The sequence below is a fragment of the Hibiscus syriacus genome, unplaced genomic scaffold (genome assembly GCF_006381635.1).
Source record: "Hibiscus syriacus cultivar Baekdansim isolate YM2019G1 unplaced genomic scaffold, ASM638163v2 tig00110621_pilon, whole genome shotgun sequence".
Taxonomy (NCBI): domain Eukaryota; kingdom Viridiplantae; phylum Streptophyta; class Magnoliopsida; order Malvales; family Malvaceae; genus Hibiscus; species Hibiscus syriacus.
The window spans coordinates 2,910,491-2,938,490 of NW_024062802.1; the positions used below are offsets into that span (position 1 = coordinate 2,910,491).

At 35.2% G+C, this 28,000-nt stretch overlaps 1 protein-coding gene across 6 annotated transcripts; it reads right to left on the reverse strand.

Moving 5' to 3' along the window:
* Nucleotides 1–212: 212 nt before the first annotated feature.
* Nucleotides 213–13,448, reverse strand: LOC120136156 (mediator of RNA polymerase II transcription subunit 12-like). Of its 6 annotated transcripts, none has more exons than XR_005517307.1 (14): nucleotides 13,280–13,448; nucleotides 11,714–11,904; nucleotides 11,210–11,269; nucleotides 10,393–10,498; nucleotides 8,933–9,001; nucleotides 8,724–8,777; nucleotides 8,472–8,579; nucleotides 8,184–8,333; nucleotides 7,734–8,078; nucleotides 5,240–7,608; nucleotides 2,255–4,807; nucleotides 1,322–1,574; nucleotides 503–1,015; nucleotides 213–335 (listed from the first exon to the last, which is right to left on the reverse strand). XR_005517307.1 is itself a non-coding variant. In XM_039152271.1 (14 exons), exons 3-14 carry the CDS (start codon nucleotides 11,836–11,838, stop codon nucleotides 563–565), a joined length of 6,645 nt encoding a protein of 2,214 aa, XP_039008202.1. In that variant the 5' UTR covers nucleotides 11,839–11,880; nucleotides 12,020–12,056; nucleotides 13,280–13,448; the 3' UTR covers nucleotides 213–562. The 6 variants fall into 6 exon arrangements, 5 of the variants coding, with proteins under 5 accessions (XP_039008202.1, XP_039008200.1, XP_039008199.1 ...); XM_039152271.1 differs by adding an exon at nucleotides 12,020–12,056 and having other exon boundaries at nucleotides 213–1,015; nucleotides 11,714–11,880; XM_039152269.1 differs by adding an exon at nucleotides 12,020–12,056 and having other exon boundaries at nucleotides 213–1,015.
* Between the last annotated feature and the right edge of the window lie 14,552 nt (nucleotides 13,449–28,000).

The window sequence follows — 28,000 nt, forward strand, 5'->3', positions numbered from 1 at the left end:
CATCAATCTTCATGCATAATTAAACACACAGTAGTCTTCGTGTGTACGCATACAAATGTATTTAAGCATTGCAGTAATGTATGCACGACAGCAACATTAGCATTCATGAAGATGGGATGGTGATGCAGTCTCGTCCATGTGTTTTTCAGTGTTAGAGAGAAATGAACTTCCAAGGGACTAAATAATTGATTAGCAAGAATAACTACATATAATTCTTGAGATATTATACCTGATCAATTGGTAAACTGAAACAAATATCTCTATACATACAACAAAGCCCGAACCGCAACCGAGTACACGGCCCAGATGGCGGCGAGGCATAAAATGACAGTAATCTGCAATGCCGAATACATGGCCTACATCGGCACATCAAGACATTTCTTTCACAATGATTCCGGCATGCCCACCCCAAAATGTGAAGAAAAAAACAACAAAACCCCCCTCCACTATCAAACATGGGACAGGCAAGTCCAATGTGCACAACAAATAACACATTATATACCTGTTGTGAGGGGCCTCGTGAACCTTAGAGACCAAATCTAAATTGATGTTGAACCTAAAATCAGCTGTCATCGTCCACAGCGCCAATATATGCCAGGTTTGTCCGTCTCTCTCTCACAGCCCCCTTAAGCCAACTAGAGGCTCGAAGATTAGCCTGGTCACTGCTGCCAATAGCAGCAGTGCTACTTGAAGATGTACCAGATCCAGCTCCATCTTCCAAAAGTGTCCATGGGTCAATTTCCATTTCATTCTCCTGCAGTAACGGCATTGATTTGGATTTTCCTGCCATGTTAGTTGCATTTCGTGCCAACGCAGCCTGTCTCTGAGGGGCATTCATAGTTCCAGTGTAAGATCCAGGGACAGAGACGCTAGGTTGAAGCAAAGTAAGAGCACCAATAGGAACAGAAGGTGGGTGGCAGGAGATCGAGTTGCGAAGAGAATGAAATAATATTGGCATTGCTGCTTGGATTCGCCATCTAATCAGCTCTGGCACTTGCATAGAATCTAATTCGTTCTGCATAGACAGGAAAAGAAGGTAACTACTTTTGAGAGGCAGAATCAATTGGAAGTCCATAAACCAACAAAGACATTCAGCCAAAGTGCCTATCATGATGCACCTCTTTAGCATATGCAGCATGCATGGTTTATTTATATTTCTCATTAACAAACACCTCATAACCACATTTCTGCACATTATTACGGCAACTTTCTTTACCTCCAGAACTACCATAAGCCCAAATAATTTATTATTATTCATTATTTTTTTTTTTACCAAAACAAGCAGCAGTAGATTCAACCAGCAAAATGATAAAGATCAGACCTGCAAACCCTCCACTGACTCACGGTCAAATCCAGAAAAATCCTTGGCATCCTTGGACTTTAACCAACTTGGTCTGCAGCTGCTCAACAACCCATGTAGAACCAACAATAAGAGATCAAAAAGACTATCTCCAGACATTTCTGAGGATACAACAGCTGGCATCAATTCCACATCCACGTGTACAACCCTACTTCCAAGCAATCGAATTATTACAGAGGCAAGCATATGCCTCATGTTTCGTGCTGATGGTTCCCTGAATAATCCAACAAATGAACCTTGGTAACTAGTTTATCACATACTTGAAATAATAAAATAAAGATTTCATGACATTGTTGCACCTAGACGACCAAATACCAATTAGCATGAAAAATCCATTACCAGAGGATGGCCAAAAGTCAATGAATTCCCAAAATAAATATCATAAACAAAGCAGAAAGGCCCCTATCAAGTTTCAACATGCTTTTTCAATTTAACAATTTTATGAACTAGTATTTAAAATAATTTCAGTGGTTAAAGATTGACATATCACAGAAATAAAAGGTTCTTACCCTAATAACAATGGCTTGCAATTTCGAAGTAATACAAAAATGAGTCAGTATTATGGATAGACAACACATAATTCAAGCTAATTTCAGAGACCCCTTTCAACAGAATAAATGGAACTAGAAAGGCTTAAGCTAAGAGTGAGGTAAGATTAACACAATTAACCTATTCATTTCCGGCAGAAATATGCATGTACTAATAGAAAACAAAAACAAGACACTAAACAAACAAATTGACAAAAGCCCGTGAAATCTTTTCATAGGAACATGAAAAGCTGCCTTATTAAATTGGAAAACCAAAAAAATGTCTGACAAAGCAGTAAGCATAGAAACTGATCATGCTTATTTAAAGTGGAATAAATGAAACAGGAAAAATAGATCATATATTTACCCATCCGCACATATTATTGGCAGCAATCTCACAATAAACTGCAATCTCAATGACATAGAGGCTTGCAAAGCAGCAGGGGAAGGAGGCGAAGACTCCACAGGTGCCTGTGTTCGTCTAGCCAATCCAGGACTACCACCTCTTGTACCTTTGCGATTATTAATTTTATTAGTAGAACCTTCAATTCCAGAAGCAGCAGCGCCAGTCTGCTTGCTTATGCCACGAGTAACAGAGTTTATCTGTTGCTCAATGGTGTTAAACTGCTTTATCAAATCACTTGCAAATATATTATTTGAGTCAGCAGAGCTTTGGTCTATGCAAGGAAGAACCAATTCAATGAAAGCCTTCTCAGTTACATGCTGCTGGCTGATACTGGAACCTTCAACATCCACTTGTGTGGACCCTTTCACACACCCCTTTGCCTCCATACCCTCCTCAATAACTTCACCTTCCTCAAGAGAGGCGACTTCAGACTTTTTCTTCTCTCCACTCTTTGTCACAGGATCGACACCTGAATAGGACCATCCCCAAGGCTTCCAAAACCGTGTCTTTGTAGAAAGGTTTTTAGTTTTAGCAATATTACTGAGTCGTTGCCTAACAGTTTTCCGCCCCAAAAGAACATCCGAGCCTCCTAAGAACCATTTAGCCTGCATCAACATTGAATCCTCTAATGATTTCCCAAAAAGATGAATCACCTCTGAGAAGAGGGGAGCAGCATCAGGTCTGACCAACAATCTAGTGAGGATAATCTCAATGAAAACTTTCTCACTCTCAGAAGGCGAGGCTCTTTCAGAACTGGGTGAGGAAGAGCGAATAGCATCCACCAAGGACATGTCATGGTTTTCCATCTTATCAATGAGTGATTGTTCATTTAAAAGAAGCCTTAACTCAACCCACTGCCAGTGAAATTTAGCAGGTTGCAGAGTGTCCAATGCACGGACAAGTTCATCCAAAAACTTAGACCCAGTCTCTGCACACAGAGCTTTAGACTCACCAAGTCCAGAAATCCTACTCCCATCATCCTGTGTAAATGCAGTAGGCATTTTGCAATCAATTAATGCGTTAAGAAAGAGCCTTGCACGAAGAGGGACAAAGGCCATGGGTTTCAAATGCATGTCCAAACCATTCAACTCTAGCAAGGCCGCAAACTCAGCATCAGTTGTATCTGCAGCTACAATATCATAAAATCCATGAGTATCCCTCATACAAACATCTCGAAAAGGTCTGTGTTTTACAGCATCACCAATGGCCATTGTAAAAGACTGATACAATTGATGGATATCTTCACGACTTGCAATGTTACCATTCAAAATGAATCGCTTCCATATAACAAATGCAAATATTGCATAAGCTGGTGGAAAGACCAAATTAATTGGGAGCAATCTCTGCATTCTTGAAAGAGCTAAAACAGACTGTTCACCCAAAAGTTCCAAAACTAGTCCATCACAAACAGTTCTGCAGTTCCCAACAAACAATCGAAACCAGTGCACATATACTTCAACTGTGTTGTCCACCTTAAAAGCCCCAACAGATCGGGTATTACCATTAGACGTGGTTTTCGTGCTCCTAACCAATTGAACAACATCCAAACCTTCCTTTAGTCTTAAGACTGTTACCATTCTCTCCAAGCTAATAACCCCATGAATAATGGCCCCAATGACAAGGGCAGAAATAGCGGCTGCCATTTTGGTAGTTCTCCCAAAAGTTGATTTGGCAGAACCGTGTGAATTGTCATTAGATATGTTTGGATTAGAATCAAGAGAATCAGGCTGAAACTGACCCCGAGAGGACTTTGCAGGAGCAAATGCTGCTGCTAAAGCAGAAGAAGCCTCTGTTGCAAGAGCTATCTCAAATGCTTGGCTTTTGCGCTCTCCAAGAGCTTCCTTCAACAGGCATAAACATAATAAATGAATGTGCAATATGCGCTTAGCAAAATTCAAGGAATTCATAGGTGGCTGATAATTTGAATAATTGCTACCACCAGTAAAATCAAGTATCTTTGCTAGGGTGGGTCCAACATTGCTAACAATGGCAGAAACAGCAGAAGACACCAAACCTGGGTCTCCTTCTTGAAAAGCACCACCAGTCTGCCTAAAACAATCCATTAGCCTCATGATGATTTGTTGAGCTACTTGATAATCATCATCCCCTTTTTCAGTGGTCGGGCTTTTCGGGGCATGGGCTGCAAAATGACGCTGAACAATATCTCTCATGCTTAAACCCACTCTAGATAACCGTCCAACAGTTATCCTCTGACGGCAATAATCATCAGGATCCTCAGTGCCTGCTGGAACTCCAAGTGGAAACCCAAACTCTCCCTCTGTTCGTCCAGATTCAAGTTCAGAGAGAAGTCTTTTATCGCATGTCCCCTTGAAATTCCTCTCCCATTCATTCACACTGGCAATGTTGCCATACCTCTTCAACAAATAACGGGCAAAAACTAGGGTTCCAGAACCTGTAATTCTTCCATTAGCGGCTATAAAAGCTGAAGCACAACGCATTGTAGCAGACAGAGCTTCAGGCACGAGATCTGCGGCAATAAGTATGTTCTCATACCTGAACAAAATTCATAATTAAGCATGTAAGACAAATATGGTCACGAAACATAGACATCAATGACAAAAGGTTTTGCCATGATGACTGCAGTAGCTCAATATTCCAATCTTGAGCAATAAGAATAAGAAGAAAAATAAGCATTCTAATCCAACCAGACCCCCAAAAATGCATCATTACACTGTTTCATGAACTCAAATACACAATTCACAAACAAACGAATAGTTTGCTTTTAAAAAATTGCGGAGGAAAGAGGGAAAAGTGGTTAAAATTATTGTTAAAGATTTTTTTAAAAAAACCCAGAAAGGGCACCAAACCATACTGCAATACGATGGTCACTAACAAAGAACCAACCCAGAAACAAACAAATTTGATAGACAGAAATGGTTTGCATGAAAAATTTAATAAAAAATAAGAAACGACAAATGGTTTCACCTTCGGAGAGATGACAAAAGATATGCCTCCCCCACTTCACAAGCATAGTTTTCCACATTCCTGGGCACTATATTGTTTCTCCCACCATGAATAGTAGGACTGGGATTATTAACAGCTTTTGGCAACAGCCAAAGGAGAAACTTGACTGCTGAAACTGAATCACACGAAACATCCAATAGATACAGAATGGCTGATAGCTCATCCTCAACAAGTTTCCATCTTAAAGGACTCTTCTCATCAGCTGCAACAAATTGTTGGCCATACTGGCCAACCTTGACAATAGATTTCTCTGACTCTTCAACAAGCTGCCTAACTACAGATAGCAACCAAGCAGTTACAATCCTCTTCTCTACAAAGCGAAGCTGCTTTACACCCTTTGCAATTGAAAGAATATCTCTATGATGGGTTGCTTTGACCCCATCAGATTGTTTCACATTCTCCACCTCAGTTCTATGATGTGGACAGCTTATCTTGTTATCACATACATGACTTGTCGATGCACCCTGACTATCCTCAATTCTAGCAGCAGCCAACTGAGCGAGACTTTGAGTTTTACGGACAGGCTTTTGCCTACCACGAGATACTTGCTTTGCCGACTTAAGCAGGGGGTCAACTTTGGAAGACTCTAAGTTTTTGGGGCCCTTCCTCACCCACCAAGTATCTTCATCATCTGATGGAATTGGTGAAGATACTTGAAGACATGAACTCTTATCCTCGCTTAATTTCTGTCTTTTTACCCTTTTACAGTCTTCACACCCAGGAGTACCTTCCAATGAATCCGCCCTGTTGAATGTTGACCCGATAGATCTTTCGACACTCCCTTGAGACTCATCCACTCCATTATCAGAAGAAGTAAATGATGAACTGGGAAATTGCAACAAAACTGAGATGGTAGCCTTCAGTTCTTCAAGGTTCACTTCTCTCCTGAAAGTCTTTGAAACCTGAATAGCTTTCTTCTGATCACATGAAACTTGGGAAGGAACATCTCTTCCTGAGATAGAGTGATAGTTTTGCTTTTTAGCTGGTACATGTGAATTGTTTACACTGTTAGATGAATCAAAAAGAAGTTCATGAAGGACAAGACGGCGCTCATTTTTGTAAACATTTACAGCCTCGAGCAGTTCTGAACCCTCGGCAATTCTTGCTTCTTCCAAAGCATCAAGCAAAAACTGTCCTGGGAGCTGCTTCAAGATTCGTTGGTGTCTCTTCCTTCTCAGGTCAGCCGTTGATCCATTTGTATCAATAATTCCACTAACTATCAGCTGCCTCACATATGCTTGAGGATAAAAAATTCCAGAACGTATGAGTTCCAATACAAAAAGCTGAAGACGCTTGCTACCTTCTCCTTTATGCCCTTCGTGCTGATCGATCCAGCACACAATAATATCATGCAGAGGACCTGGGCTGTCAAATATATCAGAAGAGTTGCTTCTTCCATTCACACCTTTTCCATTGCTTTTAGCTTCATGTGTATTTCCCAACAAATCCCTGCTGGAATAGCTATTCTGCTGACTGGTATTCTTTCTTGATGCCCTTCCCTTCTTCAGTTGTTTCTGCAGTTCTTTCATTTTCAGCTTCAAAAGTTGAATCGCAAGATATATTTGTGAATAATCTTTCCTGCCAGTGAACTTCACGTCAGAGGGTGGAGCAGCCCGAAAATCTCTGTAATCACAAGTGGCCCACTCACAAAGGAAAAAAACCGAGCAAATCAATGACAAATTCACAGTCTGAAGCCATTTTAGTGACGATCTTAAGCATGGACTGATTGCTGCTACCCAACCTTCACCAACTGCTCCATCATAAAGATCACTGAAGACCTGTTTATAAGAATCTATCATATCTCCTTGCAAAAGGGCTTTATCCAGGGTCTGCACAGCTTTTGCCACACTTTGGCTAGGATATCCAGCACTTGCACCTTTAGCAAGATTATCAGCACGTTTCCGGATTGTGGAAACAACATGATTAAACGACAAGGCCTGGTATTGAGAATCAAACCCTTTACTTCTGACAACATATGCATCTGCCAAGTAATTTTTTATTTTCCCTGCATCATCCGAGGACTTGGATAGAAAACCGCCATCACTCAGTGAATGTGAGAGTACACAATTTGGAAGAGGAAAGCAATCTAAAGCAACAAATGTATCCGGCGCAGCATGTATCAAATAGCGAAGCATCTCAACCAGCGCAGATATTGTGTAAGCTCTCCGGGAGTTATCAACCAAATCGGAACCACCTGGAGAAGGCTCACGGATGAAGCGAATAGCTACACCCACAAGATTGCGTACATATGTCTGACATAGAATGATGGTTTCCAGAACTCCATAAATGATAGGCAATAGCAACTGTAGAACCTCAAGCAATTCCTTTTCCTGGAAGAGCACAAATAATAAGAAAACAGAAAATGCTCATAAGCCCATATTTTCTATATGAACAAATCTCTCAGCACAGTGGAAAAATTATGTGCAATGAGGATAGATTACATCGAATATGATACCTGCAGTTGATTCAGAACCCAATCAATGATAAGTGAAGGAAGAACCAATCCCTCTGCATGATGCCACTGCAAGAGCCGCACTACATACCACCATTTAAAGTGAAGAGACGATTCCTTACCATCAATAATTGTTGGTGCCTGATCAATCCTATGGTGTGAAGACCCAGCATAAACCATTTGTGGCAATCGATCTCTACCATGCTGAGCAGAAAGAGAAATATTTCGTGAAAAAAATTCATCCAAAAGATACTGCAAGTAATCAATAACATCTTTTGTCCATAGCTCAGTACGCAATAATTGAGATTTATCAGGTACTCCAGAAGAAATCGCAGAACCAGGACGAACCTGTAAAAGATAACCATAAATCCACTGCCTTCCAAAATTATGAATAAACTAGGGCAATTATGGAAAGAATGACCAGATGGTATAAATAAATTAAGACTACTGTACCTGATTAAGATATGTTACTTTGATAAACCAAGTTGCTCTCAGCAATGGAACATTATTCCTGATAAGAACCTCTATTAGTGTTCTCTTCTTATACCCTTGAGGTACTTGATCAGCCAAAGAACACAAAGGCTTGTGTTGCAGTGATAAGCCCTGAAAAAAATATGAGCATAACAAGTCCTTGAGTTCACACAAAAAGTATGTGTTTGCCTTTCACCAAGTTTAATGAAGTCAAAAGCTAAAAGAAAAAAATAAAGTCATGTTCAACCACATAGGGGAATATGAACTAACCTCAATCCATTTTTTTCTGAAATCTTCATTGCACGGCCTTTGTTCAGGGAAAACTACTGGTTTACTTAACAGTGAACCAGAGAGAGGGACACCATAAACCTGACCAGCCTGATAAGAAAAAAATATAGGACTTCAAAAAGGAAGCAAAAAATAATAGAAAAGAGGGGGGTGGACACAATAAACATGTACATAAACAAGAAACAAGTAAAGAAGCAGATAAATTAATAAATATGAAAATAACACATGTATAACCTTCCTCTTTTGAACGCGAGATTCATTGATAGACCTTAGACACTTTCTAATTGCCTGCAAAGAAGAGAGGAATTGCTTATTAAAAAGTAAAAAAAAAACGACAGTTACATTACAACGGAAAACCTTCTTTTTTTTAGTTGAAAAATGAAATTAAGCTTGCATAGAAAGGTCTGCTAGATGACCATAGCATCCCAAATGAAATAGCTTACATCTTTGCATTTCAGAACAACTGGCTTTGTAAAAGCCTGAACCTGAGTCAATGAAATCTCTTTCGAATCCTGAAAAGATGATAGTACCATGTTAAACAACAAATAGGATGCTAAGTAGCTATATCAGCATGCAGTCCAAAACAGCCCTCACACAGATACTATTGGATTTCAATCTAAGATAAGCACAGTAAGCACATATGTTACATAAAAACAAAGCAAAAAGCATCATCGGGAAGAAGAAAGTAACGTTTGACAGAGACTAAGACAATAAAATGAGAATCCTGTGCTAGGAGCATATGCATCAGATATTAGTTAACCATAAGAAAAGTTAGTATATTAGAAAAATACGGTTTCATCCAATTTCTATATCAAATAGAAGAGATTGCTGCTTGGCTGCTTGGTTCTTAGCTTACTACAAGGCTGTATCTATCCCTAAGGACTCTCTTATTTGTGACCCTTCACTTGGGGATTGCTGCTCCTTATTAAGCTCTCCTATTGTCAAAACGGTGTCCTGGTCTAAACCTCCAGAAGGATTTATTAAGCTGAATGTGGATGCGGCTGTGACTGCAGATTGGAGGAAGAGTGGTGTTGGGGGCATTCTTAGAGATCATGATGGTTCGGTGGTGGGCTCTTTTCAAGAGGCTGCTGGTCCAGGTCCTCCAGTTTTGTTAGAACTCAAGGCAATTATGAAAGGGTTATCTTTCTTTGACTCGTTTCAGCAGCGGTTTAAGGAAAGGTTAATTGTTGAATCGGACAGTAAATTAGCAGTGGATTGGGTCAAGAACATCGACCGTTGTCCCTATGTTTACTTAGACATTGTGACAGCTATTGGTGGCAAGGTTAGTGGACTGAATAGTAGTATTAGATGGATTGCTAGGTCAGCCAATGTTGAGGCTGATAGTTTAGCTAAGGCTGGTATTGGGTAGATCTCTGGTTTTTAGTTGGGTTTCTGTTAGGTTTTGGGTTGCTTATTTGAATGATAGGTTGTATGGTTGTTTTAAGTATTTGTAACTTGTGGTTATCAATGAATTAATGAGGCACTCTTTTCCTCCTTCCGCTGATTAAGGAGCACCGTGTGATCCATTAATCATGAAGGGGGGTTTTTAAAGAGGCCTACCTTTCCTATCAAAAAAAAATAGAAGAGATCAATATAGAATTAACACTTGAACTTCAACTAAGAATATCAAACAAAAAAAGAATTCATGATCCAATATTTTAATTTTTATGAAGACCCAATTACAATCATTTTACTCGAGCTCAAAAATGGTGAAGTATACCGCAACACTAAGTTCAAAGTGTGAATATATATAGATATGAAGAGATGTGAATGCAGTTCATATGGATTGGTAAAGCAACCATAGTTACCAACCACTTGCATGCAGGCAACACAACATCCACGTACAGATGTTGTGGCAAAACAAAAAAACATTAGTGAATCTTAATCAATCATAAGAGAATACCTCCAGTCCATCAATAGTCTCCTTATATCCCTGCTGCACATTTTCTCTAGTGAGGGTCTCCTCGGGACAATTCTGGGTCTGAGGATGAAAATCAGGGGGGCCAAGTCTGGAAAGGAATAAAAAAGTTGGTACACATGAAGTTCAATAACTTAAGAAAATGCATTTTAACCCTATGTTTGAATTGAGCTAAAACAAGGGAAAGTAAGCACCATTATCTTGCTTGGATATTTTGTATTTAAGCAAGAAAAGTGAAGGGAATTGAATATCCCTTGAAACCTTCATTTTAATTTATCACAATTTGAGAGGAAAGTTGTGGAAAGTAAAGTAAAATTCTTTAAAGATATAAAATACTTTGTTTATCCTTTTAATCTCCTAGGTAAGTTACATTATAAAAAAAACTATAATCGGAAAAGGCCATTAATAAAGACTAAGTTCCTTTCCTTTCCCTTATTAACTTTAACTATTCAAACAAAGTACACAGGTGTCATTTCCCTTACTTAACCTTCCTTTCTTTCCTTAACTTTCCTTTCATTTCTTTTCCTTTATAATTATTTATCCAAACATAGTGTAAGAATCAAACCAATCAGACCATGAACTTAGTCAGCTTCACAACCCGTTAAACAAAGCTATAGAAAATAACATATAACCTAAAAAGATGACGTAAGAGTCATGTCAATAGAACACTCAACTCTGTCAGTTTTGCAATCAACTACTATAAAGCAATTATAAGTAGCATTTAACCTTATTCTGAGACATTACTAAATGATTCCGCATAAATATAATTAAGACAACAGTTCAATTCAATTGCATAAATTACCTGGAATTCAGAGGTTCCTTGTCACACTTCAACTTGTAGGATGCTAACTGGGAATGCCGCCTACAAAAGAAAATAAAAATATGATCGGGTAGAAAAAAAGTGTACTTCCCGCAAGTAGACGGCTTCACAATTCTCAAAAATGTCAAGGATAAATATGCTTAGAGAGAGAGAGAGAGAGACTCGTCTCAGTATGGAAAATATATTTCTTACAAAACAAACAAATGATTTGTTAAAGCAAGAAAGGTGTCAGACACTATGCTGCAGCATATGTACAATCACAGAGTCAGACAAAAGGACAGAAAATATGCAGTACAAGGCTTAGAAAAACTAATTCTGAACTAAGTGTGCTTTAAAGTATGAGCAGAATATTCTCAAAATTTGATCATTAATTGAAGATTCATCAAAGGAAAGCATCCTAAAATATAATCAAATACGGATTTTAGAATCAATTCAAGAAAATGAGTATCTGTGAACAGAACAACAAACAATATGGTATGTTGATACCTAGAATTCAATGAGAAGTTGGATGGTAGTGAAGATGAGTCAGCACGGGAAGTATCCCTAGCTGTGGCTCCTCCTATACTGTTATTAACTGCACTAGTGCAGCTGGCAGCATGATACCTTTGCATTTCTCCCAACTATCAGCGGCATACTTCTTCCAGCATCAAATTCTAAGAATAAATGACAAAGCAAAACTGCACGGTGCAAAAGAAAGAAAAAGGAAATAGAAAACAGAACTACCAGTTAAGGCACAAGTAAAGTGGAATTGAAAATAAAATTGAGAAAAAATAGATTCAATGATTGTGTCACCTCAAACATGAAATGTACAAATTAACATCACTCTGACCTGTCAGCAAATTGAAAAGGAAAACATCACATCTTCGGGGAAATTCATGTGTTTATATAGAGTTTTAGAGATGAAGAAAAGAAAAGCTACTATCGATGAAAGAAATCAAAATTTTAATCACTAATGCAGTTTAAAAACACTAAGCATGAATAAAAAAAAATTAAAAAGCACATCCTCATTCAAACTAAGTCAGCAGTGCCAGTGCTAAGATGCAGAATCAGAAATTTGTATAAATAAGAAGCAACAGGCCACTAACGCTCAATAAGGAACAAAAACTTAAAAAGGGATGCATAAGTCAAATTTCAGAGGTTCTAGGGGATGGAGTTCTTAATATTTCTTCAGGTGAACAATTAAGAAAGCATGACCTAAAAGCATAACTCGGTGACCAATTAACAAGTAGCACATAAGTTGAACCTCAAACCATGACAACTGTGGAAATCATCATTTCGAGATCTTATGTGAATAACACAATTTAACTGCAAAACTCTGGATGTCATGTGATTAAATTCAATTCCTTTGTTCTACTAAGAAAGGATCCAATTCACAAAGCTATTGCATACCACTAGTTTAGACGAAATAAGAATTAATTTTAAGTCATACAAATATAATTTCAATCAAAACTTCAAAACTCTTAGCATGTGCGAGTAGTCATTTAAATTTAAACTTAAGGTAAAATAAATCAGCTCACGTCACTCTGAAATGCTGGTCAGGAAGGTAAACTCAAAAGACGCATGACAAAATAATAGCATTAAACAATCAAATGGCTTTGATCTGTTAAAATGAACCAAGAGAAACAGCCAACACATCAAAATTCAAAATGTTTCCCTCTCCAGGTGACTCGATCCAGTTTACCATCAAAGCACAGAAGAAATAACTAAAAAAACTTACAAACTTGTTTCAGCGATGAACCAAATCTACTGATTCAAGCAAACCCGCAAAATTGAACTAAATGCGTGCTACGATCTTTACATGCTAAAAAAGCTAAAATTAGAAACCAAATCTCTAGCCTAAGACTATGGGAAACACAAATTCCATAGCACGAAACGAGAGCTAGGGTTTATGTGAGCTAAAAAGGATTGAAACTTTCTATCTTTTCGCATATTGTTGAAACTAGGGTTTTGATGGCAAATTCGTAAAATAATGCAAAGGAGACGAAAGATTAAACGAGGCACAATAAAACATACGAAAAAGATTGAGATTACGAGCAAAGGAATGAAGCCTACCTCTGATAAAATTAGGGATTTCGAAGCAGAAAAGGGGAAGAAATCTAGAGAGATCGAAGGGGGATTTTAGAGAGAAAACAGGGAACAAAAAAGGGGAAGAAATGGAGAGAGAAATTCGAAGGAGAGAAGGGCGTGGGGCTTTGACTATTTTTTCTTTTAGCTTTGGTTGATCGATGCGATTACCTTTTTTTTTTTAAAGCTTTGGCAATTGGCCTTCTGTTTTCTTGCTCTCGAACAATTAAAAAGTGGAGAGGAATTGGGGGGCAATGCGATCTAATCAAATAAAAAACTATTTTTTATTGTTTTTATGTTTGTTTTCCCATTTTATCCTCGAATCGTTTGTTATTCTTATCTGCCCTCCGCAGGATGAAGAGAGAAAAGTTGGGGCTATCATGGGGAATTGAATGTTTTAAAGTGTTGATTAAGTGGATTTAATTGGCGTGGAGTGCTTGAGTTTAGGGCGAGGGCGTGGGCGTGGCATACTTTTCAAACCTTGGGTTTAAATAGCATGCACCCATCCAAACCAATAATAATTAATAATATATAATATATATCTTAATTTTTAAAATATTAAGATATCCTCGATAATACTAATTAATTCTTTTCATTACGAGTGTTCTTTAGAAAATAAACAATTGATCACAATTTGTACTCTATTAATTTTTGGTTATGAATTTAACGACTAATTTTAAATAAAATAAAGTGATATATTTTATTGGAATCAAATTTGGAAATATTATTTGATGAGAAAATTTTGTTTAAATGTATATATTGAAAAAATAATTTGAGATCTAAATCATTTACTATTGTACACATAAAACTTGTTATGCTAACGTGATGAACTTTATAAAATATATTAAAAATAAAACTCGTAATATGAATTAGACAAAATTTATAAAACTGTCATGTTTACGTGAAGAATTTCAATTAATTATTATATTTTATGAAAGTCGTTATTTTCGCACTACGACTTCCAAAACCACTACAACAAAATGATGGAACTCGTATAAGCTGAATGCAATCAAGATTTGTCATTGTTCTGGACTTGGATAATCTCACGAAACTTTGTTTTGTTTGAAGACAATTTTTCAGATTCCACTTATTCCTTTAATTAATTAGATTTTAGCTTCATGGTAGTTCTATCTTACGATAATTTTAATATACAATTAAATAAATATCTTGTCAAAAATATTAATATTTTTTAATATTTTTTGTAAAACGTTACATAAATATTATTTTTTTATCGGAAATGTTAGTTTCGCTACCTAATTTTTTATTAAAAAATAATATTTTAAGTAGCAGTCAATATTAACATTTTCGGTATAAAAAATAATATTTTAGATAATACTTTACCGGAAATATTAAATATTTTAAGTAGAAGCCAATATTAACATTTTTTAGTATAAAAATAATATTTTAAATAACATTTTATTAAAAATATTAAAAAGATATTAACAATTTCAAAAATATTTTTTCTTAACCCTAAATTAAATTGTCGTGCATTACACATTCACTTTGTTCATGGACATGGACAGGCTAAAATTAAAAAGAAAACACAGTGGTGGGCACTGAGAAGATAAGACGGCTCTAGAGACAGAGTGACTACTTTATATCTATATATAGGATTGGGATCATAGATGGATTTTAGTAAAATAATTTAAAAGTTTATTTATTTTAAAAAAATGTAAAACTTAATGATAAATTTTAAAATATTTAAAAAGAATTTTAATTAAACATAAAAATTTTACTAATTTTACAAATTTTTTGTTTATAAAAAAAAAAGGAGACACATGCTATTTGTTCTAAAATCTTGGTCCCTTGCCCATTTACATATGTAATGATTATATCTTCATATAACGTTAAGTTAATTGCATCAAATTTAACTATTTTAATTTCATAGTAAATTATGACTTGTATTTTAAATTAGTCATTAAACTTTTGAATATTCTAATTCTATCCTTCAAATTATGACCTTCATCTAAATTGATCCCCAAAATTTTGAATATTATAATTTTATCCTCAAATTAATCCAAATATATAATTGGTTTTGACCACGGTTTAACCTAAATTTTGTTTGTTTAAAACATATAATAATATAACTTGGCCTAATAGTTTTATTAACAAGGGATGTGATTAGTATATACATGTAGTTTGGGATGAAATTGAAATGTTTAAAAAGTTTGAGGACTAGTCTAGAATGAAGGTCATAGTTTAGGGATGGAACTAAAATGTTCAAAAGTTTGAGGATTAATTTAGAATGATAGTCATAGTTTAAAGATTAAATTATATAATTTAAAAATATAGGAACTAATTTTAAATGAATATCATATTTTAAAGACATATGATACAATTAATTCTATAAAACTAATGAATTTTATATTATATAAGTAAATCTTATCTTACATACATAAAAATCATTATATATAAGAGAATTTATATAAATTTATCTATTTTAATATGCTACGTCTTATTATAGTGTAAGATTTAAATTTAGAATTTAGAGTCTAAGCTTTAAAGTTTAGGGTTTTAGATTTTATATTAAAACATATAGTATTTTATAAATAAAAAAATTGGTAAATAAAGGAGAGTAAAACTAGACTAACTTAAACAATGTTGTCTTATATTCCTAATGTCGTCTTATAACTTTAGGATTGCCAGTCCTGTAGGCTCGAGGAAAGTTGCTCCCTAAAAATCATTTTTTCACCATTCTTGCCAATACATCAACTACTCTATTCGCATCTCGTCGGCTTTGAGTGAATGTTACTGTCCAGTTTCTCTTAGTCAATTCTTTTATATATTGCAGGATGGTCGGTGTCGATATTACTCGTTTGTTTTATGAGCATAGTTTAAAAGCTTTATAAATTTTAGTTTACATAGTTTGTGTATGAGAAGATTACTCGTATATATCAAAAATTATTCAATACAAATGCTATATAAAATTTAGAATCTTATTTGTTTTAATGTTAGCCCCGTAACCCTAAATCACAAACTACAAATACTAAACTCTAATTTTAAATCATAATTTTTTAAATTTTAAATCCTAAATAAAATAAATATCATTAGAATAAATAAAATTATTTAATTTAAATTTTACATAATCTGTATATATATATATATATATAATTGCATGATCATATTATAATAATATGAACCCCTTTATATATATATAATTGCATGATCATATTATAATAATATGAACCCCTTTATTCATATCTGCATTTCATAAGAAAATCATGTATATTGATTGATGGCAGTGTAGTTGCCTTTGCATCCAACTTTTTGTAATTTATTTAAAACTCTTAACAGCCAAACTTCTCTTTTGCTTTGGAAGAGGTTTTTATTTTGATGTTATAATAATTTATATGTGCTGGACAGCTACAACATACGATTCCGAAACAAAAAATATATAATATCTATAAGACTCACTCCGTTGTTTTTTTCCGGCTAAAGTATACAAATATTCCCCTAGTTTTAGGGCATTGTTTTGTGAGTCTCTTTACTATTAAAAGTTATAGAATGATCTTTTGATTATATAATGTTGTTTTGTTGAGTCTCTCGATTATTAAAAGTTATAAAATGATCACCTAACCATTCATATGTTCCGAACACTTTTTTTTTTTGGTAAAAAATTATTGGTCGTTTAGGCTGAAAATTGGAATGTTAACCGAGATAAGATAGTTGTTTGAGATTTTGTGATTGATTTTAACACATCTCGATCAGCAGGTTAATGCTCAGCTCAAACGTCAGATTTTTAATGAAAAAATGACGCGTTTGAACATATGAATAGTCGTGTGATTGTTTTATAACATTTAATAGTCGGGAGACTCAACAAAGCCAAGTCCTATAGTTGAAAGACTATTTTGTCATTTTTAATAATCTGATGATTTAATAAAATAATACTCTATAATCGAGGGACCGTTTATGTATGTTTACCCTATTTTTATATGCATTTATAACCCTAAACCCTTAAATTTCCGTCATCTAATTGGATATTTGTCAATAATTAGAGAGTTAATGATAAAGAGCATTTGAGCCGAACAGGTGGTGCCTCTGTTGCATATGTCATGTCCTCCGCTCTCCTGTCCAACATTTCATCACTATCGGCGTAACCGAGTAAATTAGCAAATTGCATTTTCGTGAAGGATAATACATCAATAACCAAATAGTTGGAAGAAGTGGTAATTAATTTTCTCTTCCGCATTTAAATTAAGTTCAATATTTAGAGTTATCGTTGTTAGGAGACTTTATCCAAATATTGATTTTGATTTAAAAATAATACATCAAATATTTTTTTAAACTTATTCGATTGATCGAGTTGTTGTCCAAAATTAGTAACCGAGCCACAGTGAAGGCTTAAAAAAAGAAAAGAAAAGAAACCTTAAAGTTAACTGAAATGGACACAATATTTTATATTAAGAGACGATTTTTAAAAATTTTAAGAGGGAATAGATTTATATATTTATAAAAGACAAAAATATATTATCAATAAAAAATATATAAAATATATAATTTTTAAATTTTTTTAAGAAAATGATTATCTCTACTTGCACTTTTCGATCCGTCCCCCTGTGCCGATGATCATAATTTGAACTATATAGTCTCATATTGCCCCATTTTATATCATTGAGGGGATGTCTGGTTTAAGGAATATGAGATTCCCATGGGAATGAAATTCACATTCTCATGTTTGGTTGGCCGGTAATATCATTTCCGGTAATGTTTTATTATTAATAGTAGATTTTTTGTGGTATATTACCGGGAATGTCATTACCCATCTTGCCTTAGGTATTGTTAGATTTCTGACGTTTTGGACTAAAATGCCCTAAATTTTTTTTTCAAAAATATTCTTCTTCTATCATTGAATCATAAAAATTTTACGAATGTTAAATTACAAATTTATCTTTAAACTATTTAGATTTACAAAAAACAATCTATATATAAAATTTTATATGAAGTTCAAGAGTTAAAATAAAATTTTACTCTTTCATTAAACCTTTTTATATTTTCAATTTTGTAATATATATATATATATATTATGAATTTAATTTTTTTAAAATAAAATATGTAAATATTTTCAAACTTGTTAAAAAAATAAATATATAATAAGTACAATTTGGTTAAATATACATTCCAATAATCTTTTATTCATTTAATCAAACACGGTAATCTTACATTCCTGCTAAACCAACCAAACACAAAATACAACATTCCCAATAATCCTATTCCCAGGTAATCTTACATTCCCACTGTTAATCTTACATTCCGTGAACCAAACACATCCTGAGTGGTAACATTGATTACTACAATTGATTATTGGGAAACCACCCTTGCCTTTTAAATATTTATTGGATCCTTCAATTGGGGTCTGGACATATGAACAAGCTGAGCAGTTGACTCACTGTGCTTTGAGATATAAAAATCAAATACAATTTATGTTATAATTTATAATACAGGATATACACGTTCATACACATTTAATTTAAGAGAAAATAATTTCAGTGACCGAAAATTCCTTATAATATAGGATTTTGACCAACTTTTTTTTCGATTTTCCAAAATGACCAACAAAATCGCAATGCGATCTCTAAATCGCAACGCGATCTCCAGTATCGCAAATCAGTTTCCAAATTCGCAACGCGATTTTGACTATCGCAATGCGAATATGTAAATCGCAATGCGATTCTGACTATCGCAACGCGATAATACATAATCGCAACGCGATTTTGACTATCACAATGCGATCTGACTATCGCGTTGCGATAATACAAAATCGTAATGTGATTTTCAAAGCGCCATTAGTATCGCAACGCGTATTTTATTTTCAAATTCCAAACACGAATATTAATACATCCCGTAATCGTAACTCTTAACCTAAAACCCTAAATCACAACTCAGTCCCATCTCCATTCTCACTCTCTACGACGACATCCGTCCCCATCTCCGACGAAATCCATCCCCATCTCCCGCGAAATCCGTCTATCTCCATCTCTCAGAGCCACCCTCACAATCATTCACGATCAGAAATGGAAAATCAACCAAATCAATCACCGATAGTTAGTTTTTTTAATTATTTTTATTTTGAAATTTTTGCATTATTATTAGGTTTTTCATATTGAAATTGATAATAAGTTTACTGATAATTTCAATAATAGATTAACCATTTCACTTAGATTGCTTATTAAATTCATTAGATTGCTGCCAATACTGCTAAACTGTTTAGTCTTTAACCCTGTAAAGTTAGTATTTGTCTTTGTTTTGTCTTTTGGTTGAAATAATGCAATTCATTCAAGTTTCAATTTTAGACAATGACTATTTAAAACCGAGGATCGCAACGCGAAATGAAAATCGCAACGATAGTCAAATTCGCGTTGCGATAGTCATTTTCGTGTTGCGATTTTCATTTCGTGTTGCGATTATCTCGTTGCGATAGTCAAATTCGCGTTGCGATAGTCATTTTCGTGTTGCGATTTTAAGTTTCAGAAACTATTATTATTCTTCTGCAAATTGAAACTTGAATGAATTGCATTACTTCAACCAAAAAACAAAGACAAATACGAAATTCATTGTGTTGCAAATTTAAGTTTGAAGAATAAACTACTACTACTCTTTATGTTTATTATTGTTTTTGGTATATCTTCATAGTGTAGTTTTTAATCTAACTTGGTATGTTATTTGTTTTTGTATAACTTTTGTTCGGCTCAATTGACCTTAAGGAATAAAATAAGTCTAGTCACTACAATTGCGTCGAAGCTTTCACCTGTACAAAGAAAATTGTTTGAGGATACTTGCTTCGGGCCATGGCTGAAAGTACAACATCCGAGTGGAGATACTATGTTGAACCCTTTGTGGCTTCAGACCATGACTAGCGATCTACCCGAGAGTATAAAACGTGGTAATGAAGAGATATGGTTTCATTTTCCACCGGCGTATACGTGTTTTGGGAGGGAGGAGTTTTGCTTAATCACTGGTCTACGCTTCGGACACGATAATGTAGGTCGATACACTAGTCATTACCCCCCCATGGTTATCCCGGGTTTTTCCTGAGCTGTCAATGGAGAAGTCGAATTTACACGTCGACGACTTGACGAGATTATTGAATAAGAAAGATGGTTTTACTCGGATGGATGACGTCGATGTTGTTCGAGTATGCCTTTTAGTACTTTTGCATGCCGGCTTTTTAGGCAGAGAGGCCAGACAACCTATTCCTAAGGACCTAATATTATTGGTAGAGGACCTAAATGCATGGAACCTGTTTCCGTGGGGTTCGTATATATGGAAAGCTACCTGGAATAAGTTATCGTCTGCCTTTGATGACCGTAAAAGTTTGTGTGGCGATGGTTCCAAATACACTTTGTCAGGCTTTATTTGGGCCTTTAAGGTAAGAATTCTATATAATGTTTCCAAATTATAATTAATTATTTAACAATTACTAATGTTTGTGTATTATATGTTTTTGTAGATTTGGATATTTGAGGCTTTTCCCGACATGCAGACATATCATTAAAACTTCAAATGATATTCCTAGAGCTATTTCCTGGAAGAGAAACGACGGTTGTTGATTTGGGAGTTACTACGGTATACGACAATAAATGATGTAAGTTAACACAAATACTACCATATATAAACAAATTATTACTAGTACACGTTTACTATATTTGAGGCTTTTCCCGACATGCAGACATATGCATTAAAACTTCAAATGATATTCCTAGAGCTATTTCCTGGAAGAGAAACGACGGTTGTTGATTTGGGAAGAGTTACTACGGTATACGACAATAAATGATGTAAGTTAACACAAATACTACCATATATAAACAAATTATTACTAGTACACGTTTAACTTTGTTTGAGTTTTTATATTGTTAGGAGGCCAACACTCCATTACAGAGGCTGACACCCACGGAGGCTGAGCTTGCCACTGATTGGTGGCAAGCTAGTAAGCGTTTTTTTTATGGTACGGATGATGAGTAGCCTCCACTTCGAGAGCCATCACCTGATCGACCACACTATATACCTCTACAACGAGAGCCATCACCTATTCCGTCACATCATCGAGCCTCTTTTCCACCATCACCTCATGATAGGCGACCGTAAAGATGCCATGGTATCTACTTACGTGGTGAGGTAGCGACTCTACGTGAGATGGTAGCATCGTTGCCGAATGAGGTTCATACTCTACACAACGAGGTAAGTTTAAGATTTTTCATATTTAACTTGATTTACTCATAATTTCACTTAGATTAATCATTTCACTTAGATTGCTTAGTAAATTCATTCGGTTGTTGCCAATACTGCTAAACAGTTCTAAAATAACCCTGTGAAGTTAGTATTGTCTTGTTTTGTCTTTTGGTTGAAGCAATGCAATCCATTCAAGTTTCAATTTGCAGAAGAAAAATAGTTTCTGAAACTTAAAATCGCAACACGAAACTTAAATCGTAACGCGAAAATGACTATCACAACGCGAAAATGACTATCGCAACGCAAATTTGACTATCGCAACGGAATAATCGCAATGCGAAATAAAAATCGCAACGTGAAAATCGCAATGCAAAAATGAAAATCGCAACGCGAATTTAGTTTCGCGTTGCGATTTTGGTTTCGCGTTGCGATTTTTATTTTGCATTGCGATTATCCCGTTGCGATAGTCAAATTCGCGTTGCGATAGTCATTTTCGCGTTGCGATTTAAGTTTCGTGTTGCGACTTTAAGTTTCAGAAACTATTATTCTTCTGCAAATTGAAACTTGAATTGATTTCATTACTTCAACCAAAAGACAAAACAAAGACAAATACTAACTTAACAATGTTGCAAATTTAAGTTTCAAGAATAAACTACTACTCTTTACGTTGTCCTTGAACATGCACTAAACCTATATGTTGTCCTTTTAAATGTTTATATATATAAGTGCTTACTTCCGGAATGTTATCTGATGCATTTTGTGAACTCTGATAGAATAATGACTTGGGTGAATACCGTGCATGTTTGAAACATATTTGTCTTTGTTTTCACTATTTAATATCATGTCTGTTTATTTACTGATTTATGTATTAATTATTTTTAGTGGCCCGATAAGGTGGATGCTTTACGTCGGGTTTTTCTTACACGACGGGTTCACGCATCAGACGGCGTGCACGTGCCATTACGTCTTTGTTCACCCCAATAGTGTGAAGACTCCGTAAGAAGAAGCCCGACTCACCTGTCATCGTTCAAGAGGTCTCTCCTATCGTTCAAGAGGCCCCTATCATCCCTCAAGAGTCTCATCCCACCGTTCAAGAGGCCTTTGTCATCGTTGAAGAGGTCCCTCCCACCATTCAAGAGCCCGATTCATACGGCGTAATATGTCGAATTATTGAGAAACCCCCTCACGTGCCAGACATGATGGATGACTGTTGGCTTTCGTATGAGTTACCGGCCAATACCATTCCGGCAAATGAAGTGGAGAGGAGACAACTATCGGAAACAATGGATAATACCCTTTGGGCTAAGACCGCAGTTGATTTTTATCTACATGAGCGGAGCCAGGGGTGTTACGCTAACATATACAAACTCAACGATGATATGCATTTGTTGATTGATCGGCCTTGGTGGAGTGTGTTATTAAGGGTTGAAGACAAAGGCTATTTCGATGGGAGGTAAGTCTTATATTTTTTCTTATATTTCATTTTGATTAATTTTTTTTAAATTTATGTAATTCACTAATATATGTCTTTTTTTTGTAAAACAACATATGATGCATGGGTGTCATGTCTTCTAATAGTAAGGAAATTGAGGAAAAAAAAAAAAATATGCGATATACAATTATGCCGACGTCTTTTCACGTAGTTCACTTGAAGAATCAACGACAGGAATCATATGTGTTGGCTAATGGACAAGCTAAACTTTATCCTGCATGGTGGGAGGTCGATAATGTTAGTATTTATTTTTTAAATATTTTAAAGGTGTTCATAAATAAGTGCACAATTTGAATTATTACTTATGATTGTATGTGTTTATCCCTGTTTTGGAACGTACTCATTGGCTTCTCGTCGAGCTTCAGCTCCCATCCCTGAAGACAATAGTATATGACAGCATGATAAATTACATATCATTGTCTGATTTGAGAGATATTATTAAGGGATGGAGCTCTCATTTGGCTAAATTCTTGGATGCGATTATTTGGACTTATTCTGGAAACAAGAAGCCAAAGAAGTTCAATGTTACAGTTATCAAAGACGAGACCGCACCACTACAAACGCAGGAAGCCAGAGGGGATTGTGGTCCTCTCGTATGCATGTGCTTGGAGCGTTTGACGACAGGAAGTGCACAGTATCCCTCCCACCGATAGAGATAGAGGTGTAGTAGGCTTGTGGTTTCGGCATTTTATGGCTAGAGCGATATATGCGAGATGTTGCCTATCTGCATCCGCGTTATCAAAGTGTCCATAAACAATTTGTAAGTCAAATACAAGTGTTGTTAAGTACCTAGAATTCAATAATAATTTGATGTTTGTTGGTTTTAGATGTGTAGAAAGTGTTGTTTGAGCAAATGTTTGGTTTCTGCAGGTTAATCCTGAAGTGAGCTGCGTGAAATTGATGTATGGGTGCATAAACAACTGTCTGGGGTATACTTTTTTGATTGTTTAATTGATTCATAAAAGTCTGATTTGTTTAATTGATGAGGAAAATAAGAATTATTAGTATGTTTTGCTTGTTTAATTGATTTGTAAAAGTTGATTTGTTTAATTGATGTGTAAATAATTCTTATTTGTGCTTGTTTAATTGATTTGTAAAAGTTGATTTGTTTAATTGATGTGTAAATAATTCTTATTTGTGTTTGTTTAATTGATTTGTAAAAGTTGATTTGTTTAATGTAAATAATTCTTATTTGTGCTTATTTAATTGATTGAAATGTAAAAGTTGATTTGTTGATTTCAATCTGCATCATATTGAAGGCAAAGACATGTTGAAGGTACACTTTCGCAACGCTAAACTCAAAATCACAATGCGAAAGCCAAAATCGCAACGTCAATTCGCGTTGCGATAGTCAAACGCTTGCGATTTTCGTTGCGATAGTCAAATTCTCGTTGCGATAGTCAAATTCGCGTTGCGATAATCAAATTCACGTTGCGATAATCAAATTTATAGCAATGCGATAGTCAAATATTCGCGATAGTGCGATAGTCAAATTCGCGTTGCGATATTCAAATGAATGTGTAATAAGTGATAACAACTGAACATATCATAGCAATGTTTAAACTCAAGTTACTAATACATGGCTAACTGAAAATGTTAAAAGTTTACAAATAAAATACACATAATAGTCAAATTCGCGTTGCGATATTCAAGTGAATGTGTAATAAGTGATAACAACTGAACAGATCATAGCAATGTTCAAACTCAAGTTACTAATACATGCCTAACTGAAAATGTTAAAAGTTTACAAATAAAATACACATAATAGTCAAATTCACGTTGTGATATTCAAATGAATGTGTAATAAATGATAACAACTGAACATATCATAGCAATGTTCAAACTCAAGTTACTAATACATGCCTAACTGAAAATGTTAAAAGTTTAGTTTGCATTTAAAAATCACCTAAGTTAATAGTCCTAAAGCCGGTTGTGATTGAGATTTTGATTGCCTTTTTCTTGACACCATATGAGCTTTGGATTTTGATGAGGATCCATATTTTGGTAGAGGAAAAGATGATTGTGATGGCACTGGTGATCCACATGTCAACCTTGTATGACCACTTTCCTTGCACCGACTACATATCGATCTCTTCTTCTCTTCACCTTTAGACGGTATACGATCGTGACTTTTTGGTCTGTCAGGTAGCATTCTGTCAATGGTTGGTGGCAAAACTGTTTGTAAGTCATCTGGTATGTCCCACTCAGAAGGATGTGGAATAAGGTATATAATCTCGGCATAAGTATGTCGATATACTTCTGTAGTGTAGCAATCCATAGCGTATGCGCTTGAATCATCTTGGTTTAGATGAAGAGCAACTTTTATAACATGGCCACACGGATAACCAAATATTTGCCATTTCATATAACTACACGTCTTTGCATTTAGATCGACAAGCCCATTTAAGTTATTATCCAGTTCTTCAAACAAAGTGTTTGAACATGGTTCAACTCTCCATGATGTTGACTTCACAACATGTTTCGTTATCTTTTTTTCAGTCCATGGTGTAACACGATGTTCCAATGTTCCTGTAAATTTAAATAAATAATACTTAGTAAAATATATGATAAGTTACGAATTTAAAGAAATAATACCTGCATGGTTTCTTTTCTTGTAGTACCACTGTTGAATATAGGCTCGAAAAAACTCCATTAACATAGTAATGGGTAATTTTCGGGAATGACGACTTAAAGCGTTGATTGATTATGCACTATTAGACGTCATGAAACCATATATTGCTCCAAATTGATGTACTCTTGACCATCTTTCAAACCCGACATCTTCTAGTGTTTGAGCACACTGAGGCAAAACACATTTTAAACAATTTATATGCTTATTAAAATCCACTTCCCGATAAGCTTTTACAGTATTCCAGTATGTCCATTCGTGATTTTTTATATCAGCAGACCTTGATTTTAGATTTCTATACAAATGAACACCACAAAGTCCATGAAAAGCATATGGGAAACACCTTCTAACAGCATTGTCAATTGAGTTTGCCCTATCAGATATGATTGTCAGATTGCTAATAGGACCTATGCTATCCCTAAGATGCCCCATAAACCATGTCCATGAATCAGAGGTTTTAGATTTGCCAACCCCGTAAGCTATTGGCAGTATCCCATTGTTAGCATCCATGGCTACTGCTAATAAGTTTACTCCAAGGTATCGACCTTTTAAATGTACTACGTCAACTATAATAACTGGACGCATGCAAGTAATAAACGAACGAATCTACAAAATCATATACACAAGAAATATAATCATTTAAATGTGAAATGCATGTAACTAACAAAAATGAGTCAACAAAATTATATTGATTTACTAACCGTAACACCAATGGTGATAAACAGCAACTCAAAGCGTCCATCTCTATCTGTTTTGATATGAGTTACCGACCCAGGATTTTTTAGCTTTAAATTGTGACAATAAGCCGACAGTTGGGCAAACGATGCTTCTGGCGACCCCCTCAACAATTCCAAGGCATAACACTTGGCTCTCCAAGCTTGAGAATATGAGATACTAATCTTGAACCGAGCATTCATGTCAGTCATAATTTCATGTCCCCGATATACCCTGCCATTCAAAAACATTAACTCAGCCAGAAAATCGCCCAACACCTTTTTGTTTGCCTGTCTATGGTGAGGAAAAACTTGGGTTCTTGAACATGTATGTTTATCAATAAAAGTCCTAACTTGAAACATCTCGCAATATTTTATCCTCTTTGCAATCATACGCCACGTACAGTTTTTGTCAATCATACACATTGTTTCGAAACGATCTTTGCTTGATTTGTTAACTTTTAATTGATAGCCATCTTTCACACATTTCGTATACAAAGCTATCTTCAAGTCTTCCTTTGTATCAAAACAATCATCTTTCTTGATACGAATAATTTTTGTGTAATAATCAACTGCTATTTTTACCAACTCTTCTTCCGATATCTGAAGTAATTCTGACATATTCCAGTTATACTCCCGTGGAATTTTCTTCGGGGACTTTTCTTCGGGGATTTCTTTTTCTTCTTTTTCTTCTTCAGGGTTATATGAATTATAGAATGGATGTTCAACATATTCATTCACAGTCGTAACTTCCTCCTCATTATCATCAACATCTTCCTCGGCAGCGGCTGTTTCATCATCAAAATTTGGGTATTAACCAATATCAAAATCATTACACGCATGGTCTGTTTCTTCTTATGAAACATCATCAAAATCTGTTTCTTCTTATGAAACATCATCAAAATTCGAGTATTGACCAAGATCAAAGTCCGGGTATTGACCAAGATCAAATTTCGAATACTGACTAGTACTCATAATTTTTTCTGTTGGCTCATCATCGTCTAACTGGTCAATACGAAAATCGGAATTTGGTGCTGAAAGTTGATTGGGATTTGGATTAGGGAAAGGTTGTGGGTTTTGAGATTGTGTCTGGTATTGGAAATGTGGTGAAACAAAATTTGCTTGGTGATGAAATTGTGGTGGAACCATTAAATTTTGAGCACCATAAACTGGGGTTAAAAACTTAGTTGATTACTACCCGCTACTGACCCAACTTCACTACTTCTAGGTTCAACAACATACAATGTATCATTTTCTTGCGAAACACTAATGTAAGCAATGAATCGTTCAACATCTTCATTGTCGGTTAACAAATAAACTTTACATTTTCTCTGATAAGATAACCTAAATCCACTTAAGGCTCTAAATTCAATTTATTTACAACACGTAACATTAGAGTTTCATAAGTTAACTTTTTTAATGACAGTTTTAGTTTAAGATTCATGTGTAAAGACATATATTGTAAAACACCATGAACATTCTCCCATGACCCTCCAAAACACAAATCTATCTAAACATGATCAACATTAGATGATTTCATTATTGTAAATTAATTTACTAAACAAACGAGATGCGAAACTAAAACCTGTTGCCGGATGGGAAAGATGTCGTTGGATATAGGAACGGATGTTGCCGGAGAGAGTAATAGATGGATATGGAATGAGTTGCGATTTAGGGATTTAGGTTATGAGTTGTTGTTGATGCGTAGT